The sequence below is a fragment of the Salvelinus sp. IW2-2015 genome, linkage group LG27 (genome assembly GCF_002910315.2).
Source record: "Salvelinus sp. IW2-2015 linkage group LG27, ASM291031v2, whole genome shotgun sequence".
NCBI classification, from domain to species: Eukaryota; Metazoa; Chordata; class Actinopteri; order Salmoniformes; family Salmonidae; genus Salvelinus; species Salvelinus sp. IW2-2015.
In genome coordinates this window covers 6,824,378-6,837,333 of record NC_036867.1, presented here as the reverse complement: position 1 = coordinate 6,837,333, position 12,956 = coordinate 6,824,378, and the positions used below count along the sequence as shown (strand labels likewise).

The window sequence follows — 12,956 nt, the reverse complement described above, 5'->3', positions numbered from 1 at the left end:
TGGGTGTGTGGGGAGTGGGTCAGTGACTTGAGGGGGAGAAAGAATTAGTGGAGGCAGCAGCAGGCTGGTAGAGGGGGGGCAAGGTGGAATTGGGCCGGGCACACCCAGTTGTCAGGCCATGATGTCTTCAGTCGCAGTCCAAGAGCCTCAGGTCCTCCGGAAGGAGAGACCGAGAAAGATAAAAGATGAGGGTTAGTAAGAGCATGGCTAAGACCATAGTACACCACGTACACTGGGTAATCTAACACACACACACCTGTTTGACCTCGCTGTGATACTGTGGGCCTACTTATGGGGGGAAAAAGTCAATTCAGGAAGAATTTCGTGTCCTGCATTTGTGTTAACCATGGCAGCCAGCATTGTAAGTAAAGACATGTGCAGGAAGATAATCAGCCTCTGTGTCTTTGTATCCCTTCCTTTAGTTAATTTTTTATGTAAGCCAAGGCCATCTTTTCAAAGAAATGTCATTTATTTACATTTTTAGTTGAGTAAGGAGTTTATTGCTTCAGTCCTTGAATAGTTTTCACTTCTTGTTACCTGGTAAAAACCAACAACCATGGATAATCACAAGGAGAATAAGGTGAAGAAACAGTCCATGTCAGCCAGGCCCATCTTTTTAAAGAAACACAATTTACTTCAATGTCTAGTTTAGTAAAATAAGTAGTTTTGTTCGGGTCACAAGATAATCCAGACAATTGCAGTAAACAGCGCCACACTTAGGCAGAATCTTTGAAACATGGTACAGGAATGTGTAATGACTGTACAGTAGAGGAAACGATTTAACATATATTATTTTGTRAAATGTATGATGTAGAAAGGGAGCAGTAGTTTGACAGGATTTGAGAGGTTGGACGGGAGTGGGGAGTGGGTGGTATTTTGGGAGGAGGTGATGGGAGTAGTGAGGTTTGTAGGGAATTATTACATTTTATTAGAAATTCAGGGTTAGTTAAGTATAGATGGGTCGTGACTGGCTTCACACTCCAGTACAGTAGGTGGCGGTGTATGCACCTGTCAGTTGTTTGCAATTCGGCAATAAAACTTGAAGGAGAAGATGAAGAATTCCCACAGACGTTATAATACGCATGCCCTCCCCACCTGAGGATCTGTCTTCTCAGCCTGTGTTTGAGGGGTGCACAATATTCTAGTAATTTAAATCTCACTGGATTGATTGTTTTTATTTTGCTCTTTCATATTCCTGCTTGTGCCAGTAGTTTTTTCCCATTAACGTTACGACCGAGGAAATGTTTGTAATGACCTGTCAAACACACCCGGTAATGTCGGAAATACGCTCAATGGAATACATTGTCTTTCCAGTGCATCTAATAATGCTAAACGCTTAGTCAGGGATTTAATGCTTAGTCTCGACACTTATGGCGGCTTATGGTAGAGAAATGAAGGTTCAATTATCTGGCAACATCTCTGGAGGACATTCCTGCAGTCAGCATGCCAATTGCACACTCCCCCAACTTGAGACATCTGTGGCATTGTGTTGTGTGACAAAACTGCACATGTTAGAGTGGCCTTTTATTGTCCCTAGCATATGGTGCACCTGTGTAATGACCAGGCTGTTTATTCAGCTTCTTGATATGCCACACCTGTCAGGTGGATGGATTATCTTGGCAAAGGAGAAATGCTCACTAACAGGGATGTAAACAAATTTGTACACAAAATGTGAGATAAATAAGCTGTTTGTGTGTATGGAACATTTCTGGGATCTTTTATTTCAGCTAATGAAACATGGGACCAACACTTTACATGTTGCGTTTATATTTTTGTTCAGTGTGTGTGTGTGTGTGTGTGTGTGTGTATATATATATATACATACTGTGTATCTGCCCCTAATGCAATTATCCAGTCTTATAAATCCCCAGTGGGATTTTAACAGATTTTTTTTATTGTCAAATTAATAAATTATATAACATTCCAACCTGGTTTAGCATTATCTAGTCCAAATATGGCACTATTTGTATCCGTTTCGATCCGTTTCAATGGGGGGGATTTTATTTTGAAGGAGAACACAGGTAAGAGCACTTATTTCGCGGTGACGTGCATTTTGCCCTGCTGCGCGCTTCCTTAACAACTCAACTGTACTCGTGTTCACGTTTATTGGCTCAGAGTGACTCGTTTCCCATATAGGTGATTTTACACTGACCTGGCTCCTTGGAACGGTTTCCAACAACACAATTCACACGAAATGTCTAAATTGGAGCAGGTCCTTGATCTTGAACCACCGTATGATCTCAAATTTAAAGGTAAGATAAGAATACTGTCAGTAGCTAGCTAACGTTACCACCTGTACTGCTAACGTTACAGGCTGTAGTAGACGCTTTCGGGAGTGGTAGCTATCGTTACCACTACAGCTCCCTGGACCGGGGATGTGTAGCTACAACAACCCCACTGACACCGCTCGTATACCGCCGCCATTTTGAGATTGGAGCGAGGATATATGGGCCTGTACCGAGTTACAGAGATATCACTTTAACAGTACTGTACTTTCTAATATTCTAACCAACCCACTGGTTTTGGAAGGCGTATACTCTCTAGATCGGTATGCTAGCTAAGCAACACATTCTGATTCGACCAGACATTCACTTGTTAATTTATTTGCTAGGGTCAGTGGCAAGGCTGTAATTGCGGTTGTGAATGGGAGCAAGCTGGTTGACTGACAGCTCATATGCTAGTTATCCCACACATTGCATACACATTGCATACCACATTTTGCTATGCCCAGATAGTGCATRCATTGTTATAGCTACATATTTATCTGAGCCTAGATACACTCTGTTTTCAATGGGTAATTTTACTAAACAGTAAACAAACTTCCATAATGTGTAGCAACTAGTCTGTTGGTTGTCAATTTTGTGCCCGTGTGCCATTTTCACGTGAATCCATTGACCATCAACACCATCTCCTCTCCCATGCAGGACCCTTCACAGAAGTAGTGACCACAAACCTCAAGCTCAAAAATCCCTCTGACAGAAAAGTATGCTTCAAAGTGAAGACGACTGCACCTCGCCGGTACTGTGTACGGCCCAACAGCGGCATGATTGAGTCAGGAGCCACTGTTACTGTCTCAGGTAAGGCTTTGTATTTGCAGACCTTTGTCAGTGTGCTGCCAAATATGTGAGAGTATCACTCAAGCAACCCCGTTTTGTCAACAACACTAAACAAGAGCAAATTATATCCTGTCACTATTTCCACTATAATTCATTGTGTGGCTTTGTAAATGCAGAAGAATCAAGCATGTACATGTCAAATGCATCTACCAGTAGGCATAGTTGTTGACCCAATTTTGACCCCATATCTTCTGTCTCCACAGTAATGCTCCAGCCCTTTGAATATGACCCCAATGAAAAAAGTAAACACAAATTCATGGTACAGACAATCTTTGCACCATCCACTGCTACAGACATGGACGCAGTGGTACGTTTTCCTGTCAACATTACTACCAAATACACTTTGTGCTTTATTCTAGTGGCTATGTCATCAATGGAAAACCTGCTTTTGTTGATCCACAGATTTCAGTACTGTATTTAAATAGTTATTTGTGATTTCTCCAGCAGAGGGCAGCAAATAGCATATTACACAGCCCCTGAGTGTTGCATGTTTATTGTTATTCCATCAGCGGTCCCTGTAATCAATTAATCCTTCTATGTTTACCTTATCTTGTACTTGTTGAATCGCCACAGTGGAAAGATGCGAAGCCAGATGATCTGATGGACTCCAAGCTGAGATGTGTGTTTGAACTGCCCTCTGAAAACGATAAAATGGTAAGTAGTGTGTCTAGTAGTAGAAAATAGAACTTCTATCAGCGGCCTTCCAGGGTTCTGGTGTTATACGTCCAATGTTGTACTTTTGTCACGGCCACAGTTCAGTGTTGTCTGTCAATGCATCTTTTTCACATTCTCTCATAGAGTCTGCATGGCTTTCGCTCTCTCCTTACTGCTGTTTGTTCCTTTCTCTGCCTTTTATGTAGGTACAGATTGTTGCCAATATGCGATCTTGTGGATTTTTGTGTGGATAAACTGTAATAACAAGCATTTCTACCTCACAGCTCTCTATGGTCACATCTGAAACACTCACATCATGTAACAATTAGAACTTGTTCCTAGTGGTGACAGGTCAGTTTTGTTGGTTCAACACAGTCATTTATAGCAGTGTGTAATTGGAGTGTATAATGTTTTACCCTACAACCAAAGCAGCATTTGAGAACCACTGAACGCCCCAAAGTTAAAGACATGACCTCTATATATCTATGATCATGCATGCTGCGTGTGCTCCCCCTCGTGCGATAGCCTAGCGGTAGTGCCAGGGAGACCCGTGGTAGCATCATGGCATTCACCACTCCTGGGCAGACCCCCAAACTCAGCGCCAGGCACCTGAGGGACAGGGCAGCCCCCACCCCCGGAGAGTACCGCACTCCCCTGTGCAGCTGGCACCATCTGGCAGCCCGCTACGACTCCAGCGATCTCCCAGAATTCATGTCAGCACCCAGCTCAGTGAGAGGCAGGCAGTGGAAGGTTTGTGGCAGAGCAGGAAGTGGCTGTTCAGGGGCAGATTGGGAAGTGTAGTTTACTCACCGTAGGTGGTCACCTCTCTTCTAGTGTAAATTCTGATTGTAGTAGAATAGTTGTCTGATCAGTGCTAAGTATGCTGTACAGGTATGGTTGTAGCTGTGTAACAATGTAATGTTGGATAATGGTTATAGCTGTCATTTTGCCGTTAGGCCCCTAATGACAATGTATCACCTCTTCATACTAATTTCAAACAAATTAAACACGTTTTTAAAAATGTATTTCCATCGATGTAAAGGTTTCATGACATTTTGTCTACTCAAAAGCGTGTTGAGTTTATTTGGTTGGCATGTACAGCAATGTCGGGAGGGAAACTAGGTTCCTGGTCACTTTTGTATTTTTTCACTTTGGCTGCTTCCAGAATGATGTCGATGCAACCAAAGCTGCACCCGTCCTCAACTCCAAAGCAGATGGCACGTCGGCGCCAAGGCCCAGCAGCGCGTCCATGGATGACTCTGAGATGAAGAAACTGATGGCTGAGTGCAAGAGGCTGCAGTACGATGTGGGCAAACTCTCAGACGAGAACAGACAACTCAAGGTATGGTCTTAGGTTGTGTGATGTCTAGGGTTGGGGTGATATTAGGATAGTATTATATATTGGTGATAAAAGGTAATATATCCTCATGGCATGGAGACTAATGTTCTTGTAAGATGATATTGGCCTGGGGCTTTGGCTGTGGTAAAGAAGGATGTGTTTATCTTCCTCTCAGGATGAGGGCCTGAGGATGAGGAAGTCCCACCGGTCAGACGACATGGTCACCGGCTCGGGCGCCATGATGAGCAAACAGCACTCTTCCAGCTCCCTCCCCTCGCTAATGGTCGTCATAGCAGCTATCTTCATCGGATTCTTCCTAGGGAAGTTCGTCTTGTAGGGGTGGGGAGGGGGTGGGCGAGAGAGAAGGAAAGCGGGCCGGCATAGCCTCTCATTTGTCTCCCAAGACCCTCAAGGTTAAAGTGTGTGTTATCGTTGACCTGCCATTATCAGTGATAGTGTCAGCTCACTGCGTATGTACATATGTTCTGTGTACCCGAATAATAAACTGGCCTCGCCTTTTACAATCTCACACGGTTAGTACACATGTGTGGGAAAACAGAGAGGAATGAGCTTTCTCTGGGTTTTTTTTGTGGGGGGGGGGGGGTTCTGTTCAGACGTTCTGTTCTTTTTCTGGGGTGAGGCATCAGGGGAGGGAGGTTTTCTTAACTCAAATTTTACACTTGTTAGAGCATCGATAACAGGCGATTCGGGGTACTGGGTTCAAGACTTTGGTTGAACAATTCTAATGAGTTCTCTTTCACTCTGTGGTTTTAATAAGAGTTGGAATGTTCAGTGTCTTGTATGTTATTTTAATCATTTTAATAAAATGGGATGGGGGGGAAACCTTCCAAGCAAAAGACTGCTACATGTTGCTGGATGGCCTCTTACATTGAAATGTTCACTGAATTCTTAAATCCTTAATTTTTCTTGAGGAATGTGAAACAATACAGTATGCTGGGAATATAGGTTTCTCCTTCCATGGACATTTCCTGTTTCCTACTGACACACACAGAATTATTATTACATTTCTTTCTAGATTATTTTTTTTCTTTACACAAATGATATATCCCTCGTGAGGCAAATGTTGACTGAAAAGATCTCTCTGTTCTTGCAGTCCTGTCCCATGGTATTTAACATTGAAATAAAATGTTTAACACTATTTTTGTGGCAGTTTGTCATCTTTGTGCATCTTTTGTCTTTGAGGAAGAGTGAGGCTCGATTCCATTTGTGTTTGGTGTCCTCCATTCCTTTTAACTCAAATTGCATACGCCATGTGATTGACATGCAAATGTCATTGGAGTGAGCTGCATGATACATAGGCTGAGGTTCAACCCCATGGGGCTTGTAAAGGCAATGTTCACGGTAAGTGCTGCATATGTCGGCTCGACATTCCTTAAAAACACGCCACTTCGATACAGCGCCAACTTTTTTTCTAGCAGGTTAGGAGTATTAAGTTAAGTTTCAAATCCACAAGCTTGTATATTGACAACCATCATGACTACCTACACAGAGAAAGGAAGAAACCAGTAATAGGGCAAAGAGAGAGAGAAAGCCGAAAAGTCACTTGTATCGAAGTGGCGCGTTATTAGGATGTCCCATGTCGGCTCAATCGAAATTACTTTTAAATGGCATTGTCGACAAAGCGTGATTGTATTGAATCACGGCCATAGACAACTTGTGTTGGGTCGTGTTCTTTAGTGCACACCGTACGAAAACAAGCATTTTTAGTACAGTAGATCATCGTTTCACCTGTCATAGTGTTTCATGCCTACTGAACACGACACTGAATGATAGAATGTAGCAACTCAACATTAATTACATACACTGTATTAAGAGTCTAAAAGTCCAATGCACAGTCAGTGCTGCTCCACAACATGCAGCCACTGCTAACCCTAGCTGAGATGCAGAACGGGTATAGCTGCAATAAGCAGTACTTTGACCACATCCAGCACGCCACCTCTTTCTCCCTGTTTGCAGCAGCTACTCCCCAGCCTATGGAGCTGGTCGGCTTCCCTCCCCCAATCCGTTGGCCCCTGGCCGGCCCCTGTACACTGCACTAGGGGAGCCTGGTAGGAGGTGGCTGTCTTATGGGGCTGGTTAGGGCTGGAGCCATCCGTGGGCCTCTGGCCATTGAAGAGAAGGAGGTGGTCCGCCGAGTCTCGATCCATGCGGAAGAGTTCGTACTCGGTGTGCGGAAGCCGGATGCCCAGGGCGGCACACCCATGGGTGGGGGTGACGTCCTGCTCCAATCCCTGGCGCCATGAGCCCTCGGCCCCGCACTCATTACCCCGGAAGATATTGAGCAGGGAGGTGGTGGCCTGGTCCATGGGGGTCACCCTCATGTGGTCCACTGTGAAGACCAAGAGGGGATAAGGGAGGTTGTTATGCACACTTTAATAATGGCATGATAAGCTGTGATCGTTCATGTATTTTTTCTTTTGACTAACGCCTACCTGTGAAGACAAACTCTGTCCCTCCCAGGACCCTGGTGGAGAGGACTGCGTGGCTGTAGTGACCCCGTGCGTACAGGCTGAATGTGGGGTGTCTGCACACTGGGTCAGAATAATGCCAGTAGTGGCCCTCCCAAGTGCGGTTGTGGTTGTGGAAAACAAAATGGCGGGTGAGGAAGAGGACCCCAGGGCGGACCTCACACCGCTGGCTTACCCATTGGCCCTGTAGTTTGACGGATAGGTTTTCTTCGCAGGGCAGGATGGGAGGATGATGCTGGTCCGCCCTGGCGATGACTCTGCAGATAAGGCAGGTACGCTCATGGTTCTGCAATGGAGAATGTTTTTGAATGTTACATATTGTGAATCAAGAAGGAGAAATACACACACCTGCAAAAGACCTGTGGATGTTGAACCGCATCCCATTTCAATGTGTTACATCCATTGGTGAAATCCAAGGTGAAATAGATATGTCAAAGCAGTTTAATGAGTTACAGCATGGTGATAAATAACGTCACTCATGGAAACTGAAATGTCAACAGACAACCAATCATGATGATGAAAAACACAAACAAGGCCATTCAAACTGGAGTCTGTTGTCTGACTCTGACCTGCCCAGCCAACCCAATAAAGGAGAAGAGTGCTGGCTTGGCAGACTGTTTTCTCATGTGTTACTTGGGAGTGTTCCTGGCCCCACTACACATCCTAAATTGATGGCAGCGATGAAAACAATCACCATGGCAAAGAAACAAAAGCTTCTCCCTGGCCTGGAAACTGCACTTGGTGATGGGGCTACTACTCCTCTCTCTCGTCGCTGGACGGGGCTCGTTGGACTTATTAAAAGCAGTGGGTGCCTTCTGTGCCTTGCTCTCAAGTCCTTCATCATCAAACAGAATCAGCCACAGGTGTGTGAGTTTCAAAATGACAATAGCTGGGAATATGGAGATACAGTTGAATAGACAAATAAAATAAGATATTTTCACATCCAAAGCCTCTGTTTTGGATTATTCCAAACCTTTCAACAGTCTGGTTTAGACAGTTCGGGTCTCAATTGTTTTCTCAAGTACACATTGGACTCAACTAGAACATCAAAGATGACCCATCATACACAATGACTGCCTTTATGGTTTTCGATCCCTGTTTACACTCATTGGGCTGTGCATGCAATCTAGTAAAAAGCCCATCAAGCCCCTCTTATGTAGGGAGCCCATTTTAGAGTGTACTCTTAGTGGTTGAGCATCAGATTAACGTCATAGCTGAGCGTACTGTATTCATTCAAGGCTGGCTGTAGCTCTACCACCTCCGCTACCATAGAATGAATGAATCACTTTCAACATAACTCGCCTCAGCTTTGAACTTTTAACTAGAGCTCATTTACATTGCCCTGACACATTATAGGCTGGGAGTTGTTTGTGTTGGTTAAAAAAAGACATGCTGGTAGATATATGGGTAAATGCTGCGGGGAGACATAAAAGGGATGGATCCTTTTGTATGACGGAGGAGAGGGAGGAAAGGAGGGAGCTTCTGAACTGAAGGCCTAGTTCCATCTCTCTGGTCAGGCTCCAGTTTTATCCCTCTGCCCTYGATACAGCCTCAGGCGCACACACACTACCACAGAGTAAGGGCAGGAATTCAGAGCACAGCATACTGCGCCACTATTTGCTATTCTCTTTGAAGAGCGGCTGTGGAAAACCAACCAACAGATGATCACTATCGTCCGTGGGTCCGCTCTGCCGCTGGGTTTGCACAATTCATATTCTCTCCCATTTCGTCCAAAATCAAACACAGAAAGTTGTCGTGTACAAGAAGCTACAGACAATACTGTGATTGTTGAAAGAAAATACAAGTACACAGCACTGAAATATGATGTATCACTTACTGTACATGTGTGGCATCAATKTTGCAACAGTTTGTCATCTTCAACATCCACAATACTTTTCAGTTAGTAGGGATTTGATACTTGAAAATGAAACTACAGTATCTGCCAAAAGGGATTCTATCTCAGTGGGTCTCAGTATGTAAGTGATGACCCTGAACATAAAAATACAGTACAACAGATAGAGAATAATATACATTATATATCTCTATGACTCTGACCTTGGTGTTCTGCAGGGGTGGCTGGTAGCTGGAGGGTTTGTGGTGGGTCCTCTGGGCTTGCTCAGTGTGGACATCCCCCAGGAAAAGCTCTTCAGTGTGGTCATCAGGGACCCGGATGCCATGATGGCGGCGCTGCTCCACACGCACCAGCTGCAGCTCATTCATAGTGAAACCCAGCCTGCGGGCACAATCCCTCCCCCGCTCCTCCTCCTCGCCCCACAGGTCATAGCTGATATGGGGCTCCCAGGGCTCCCACGACTCCCCTCCAACCAGGGATGGAGCTCCGCAGCTGGGCTTGAGCCATTGGCTGAGGTTCCTGGCTACCTCAGGGCTGTGGAACACAACCTGGACGCTGTGGAGCTGGTAGTCGGCCTCGGTGCCTCCGCGGACCACCCAGGAGGCCTGGCGCAGGTRCAGCTGGCCCCGGGCGAGAATGGTGWAGGTGGGAGAGAAGCAGCGGTTGTCCCTGTAGTGGAACTGGAGGACSTGGAAGGTGTGGTTGTGGTGGAAGAGATAGGATCTGGTGATGAACTCTGGCCCAGGCCTGACCTCACAGCTGRCAGGGGGAAAAGAGCAAAACATGAATGATATTAGCTTAGTCAAATTTTTCACTTTTCCAGTATTATGCATTGAGTCAGGTGGGTAACTAGAGTCAAAACTCAACCTTAATTTTACCAGCCAGTTCAACATCTAATCTTTTACCCTAAGAGGTCTAAAGCTGAACCTGGTGTTGTGCCAAGTAGGTTTACATACAGAATAGTATTGCAGTGAACTTAACCCAACACCTAGCAACCTCCTCAAGAAGTGTAGATCTCATGTGTCTACAGCTGCAAGGTCCCGGTTCAAGCTCCAGTCAGGTCTACCCCCTGACTTCGCTACAATATATTGACTATACATTCTTAAAATTATGTACATATTTAATAAAGATTAATAACAAACCCTTTAATGGTGCACATTACACAGTAGATTACCTGGTGGATACCCAGTGGCCTGCAATGTTGGGTGGCATATACACTGAGATCTGTCCTCCACCATGGAGGTGCTTGAGCATGTAGTGACACTGGGACGCAACAATAGCGGCATGTCGATCATGCTGCTGCCCATGTTTCCTCCCCAAGGACATGACACTGGCTCTTATGTCAGAGTGAAGCAGAGAGCCCTCACAACCACCTGTAGGAACAGTGGATAAACTGGGATGTCATTAAAACACTTTTAAACAGTTAGAAAACTTGCAATTATGCATTTTTTAATAGTCTATTATACATTTATGAAAACTATATTATACAAAATAACATGACACTGCATGCTTTGCAAAACATCTATTGCTAAATTATAGAAAATAAAACAAGAATCCACATTTAAAATCGCGTTTTCAAATCATATACGTTTACATTATAGGCTATATCGCCCAATATAGAATATAATACAAATATTTAGGATACATATTAACTTGCAAATACTTCCACCTTAATGTTAAAAACTCACCATTGAAAAGAAAAGCAGTAGAGATAATCAATTTGATCAGTAACATTGTTAGTCTTGACTGAGACGACACTTAAAAAAATATTTAAATTAGGGAAGATTCACTCCAATTTCCATTATAAAGTATTGTTCATCGTCAATGAATTTTATTCCTTCCCATTTGAGTCGTTCATCACCAACCGTTCATTCCAGAATAATCAAATAGATCGTTGAAAATTCCGTTGTCAATCATTCTAAGAAACGTGGCTTGCTGCCCCGATACGAAATCAAACGAGTTCCTTTCAACAATATAGGCTATCAATTCAGCAGTTCTTCAATGTTGCTCTTAGAGAAATGTTATTCATTTTGTTATGTTTCCTCTATCCGATTTTTGTATTTTAAATGGACAGGCGCACTCCTCTCTGTCCTCTGTGTCATAGTTGGAGAACACACACATGAGTAATATTTTCGTAGGAGGGCACTATCATGCTTTGACTCAGTGCCCCCCATCAAACCGATGAGTCAAATCCTAAAGTGAACGTGAGCAAAGTAAACTCCGGCAAGCAAAAAATAACCAGTGATATGCTTGGGCAGTTTAAAAACAACTGTAGTATTAGAACACCTAGGTCTGCACTCACAGCACTGTGCCACTGACAATTTGAGCAAAAGTTACAAGATATTTTATAAGGAGCTTTTTCATTTTTCACTTTCATTTTTCACTTGCTGCTTTGGTATCACATTTCAGACCAGTGGTATAAATGATTATTGATATAAAATACTACACATTCAAATAAATAAATGTTCAAGACATTGCCACACCATACATGAATGCACTGTACAGTAATACAGCAGACACATAATTCTACGTTCTACATTTTACATCAGGCTATTGCAATACAAATGCAATAACCAATGCACTCACTATTTTTATTGAAATCTCCTGGGTTATGAATTATTTGGTGGAATATAAATATGCCTTGCAGTTGAGTAGTGAGAAGGATATTTGTCAGTGTGTGGTCAAAAATACCTCTCACTCCAATCTGTCCTCATCTGTATTTCCTCAGTGACCTGATGGGTTTTTCAGCCACATAAATCATTTATCAGTTTGGTTGAGTAAAAACATACAAGAAGCCTACAGTATGAAATCCTGCTCCTGAAGTAAACAGTAAAGTCGATGATCCACCCAAGCTTTTTATCCTAACATTGTGAAGTCCAATAGCAAGATTCTGCAAATGGATTCCTCTCTCTTTCTTTGTTTCTGTCATTTGCCCTCTCCTCCATGATAATGTTATTGCAGTTAGAGAATCAACGCATGCACTGAGATAATATATATTTTGATTCATTGTRTCCGCACACATTTATAATGTATGGATGTAAATAATACATAGTGGGTTCTAAATAATTCTATTTACAATATCACTACCAATCATTATGGCCAACCTGGTCTCAAAGCATTTCGTATTATTMTGTACGCAAATCAGAGACACACCATTTAGTATGATTTGTTACGTTTCGTATGGTATGTCTTAATTTGTGGATGCCCATCACACATTTTGTATGATATGTTACAAATTCTAACTAGCTGGCTAACGTTAGCTAGGCTTGGTGTTAGGGGTTAGGGTTAAGGTTAAGTTTAGGAGTTAGGTTAAAGGGTTATGGTTAGGGTTAGCTAAAAGGGTTAAGGTTAGGGTTATGGGAAGGGTTAGCTAAAAGGGTTAAGGTTAGGGTTATGGGAAGGGTTAGCTAAAAGCATTAGGGTTAGCTAACATGTTAAGTACTTGCAATGTAGCTAAAATGCTAAAGTATTCCATGATGAGATTTGAACTCGCATCCTTTGGGTTG

At 43.4% G+C, this 12,956-nt stretch overlaps 2 protein-coding genes across 2 annotated transcripts; one reads left to right on the top strand and one right to left on the bottom strand.

Annotated features, from left to right (window-relative positions):
- Positions 1-2,048: 2,048 nt before the first annotated feature.
- LOC111953610 (vesicle-associated membrane protein-associated protein A) lies at positions 2,049-6,268 on the top strand. The gene is made up of 6 exons (XM_023972995.2): positions 2,049-2,252; positions 2,925-3,077; positions 3,320-3,423; positions 3,690-3,770; positions 4,936-5,112; positions 5,285-6,268. The coding sequence occupies exons 1-6, from the start codon at positions 2,195-2,197 to the stop codon at positions 5,444-5,446; spliced, it is 735 nt and encodes a 244-aa protein (XP_023828763.1). The 5' UTR covers positions 2,049-2,194; the 3' UTR covers positions 5,447-6,268.
- LOC111953609 (protein APCDD1-like) lies at positions 5,877-11,638 on the bottom strand. The gene is made up of 5 exons (XM_023972994.2): positions 11,139-11,638; positions 10,625-10,823; positions 9,654-10,209; positions 7,563-7,884; positions 5,877-7,459 (listed from the first exon to the last, which is right to left on the bottom strand). Exons 1-5 carry the CDS (start codon positions 11,182-11,184, stop codon positions 7,002-7,004), a joined length of 1,581 nt encoding a protein of 526 aa, XP_023828762.1. The 5' UTR covers positions 11,185-11,638; the 3' UTR covers positions 5,877-7,001.
- Positions 11,639-12,956: the final 1,318 nt, after the last annotated feature.

What these genes read in the sequence shown, in the direction of transcription:
- LOC111953610 (XM_023972995.2), top strand. Translation starts at nt 2,195, where the DNA reads ATGTCTAAATTGGAGCAGGTCCTTGATCTTGAACCACCGTATGATCTC. An exon ending in GTATGATCTCAAATTTAAAG is followed by an intron (nt 2,253 to 2,924) that starts GTAAGATAAGAA and finishes TCTCCCATGCAG; the next exon opens with GACCCTTCACAGAAGTAGTG. An exon ending in ACGAGAACAGACAACTCAAG is followed by an intron (nt 5,113 to 5,284) that starts GTATGGTCTTAG and finishes TCTTCCTCTCAG; the next exon opens with GATGAGGGCCTGAGGATGAG.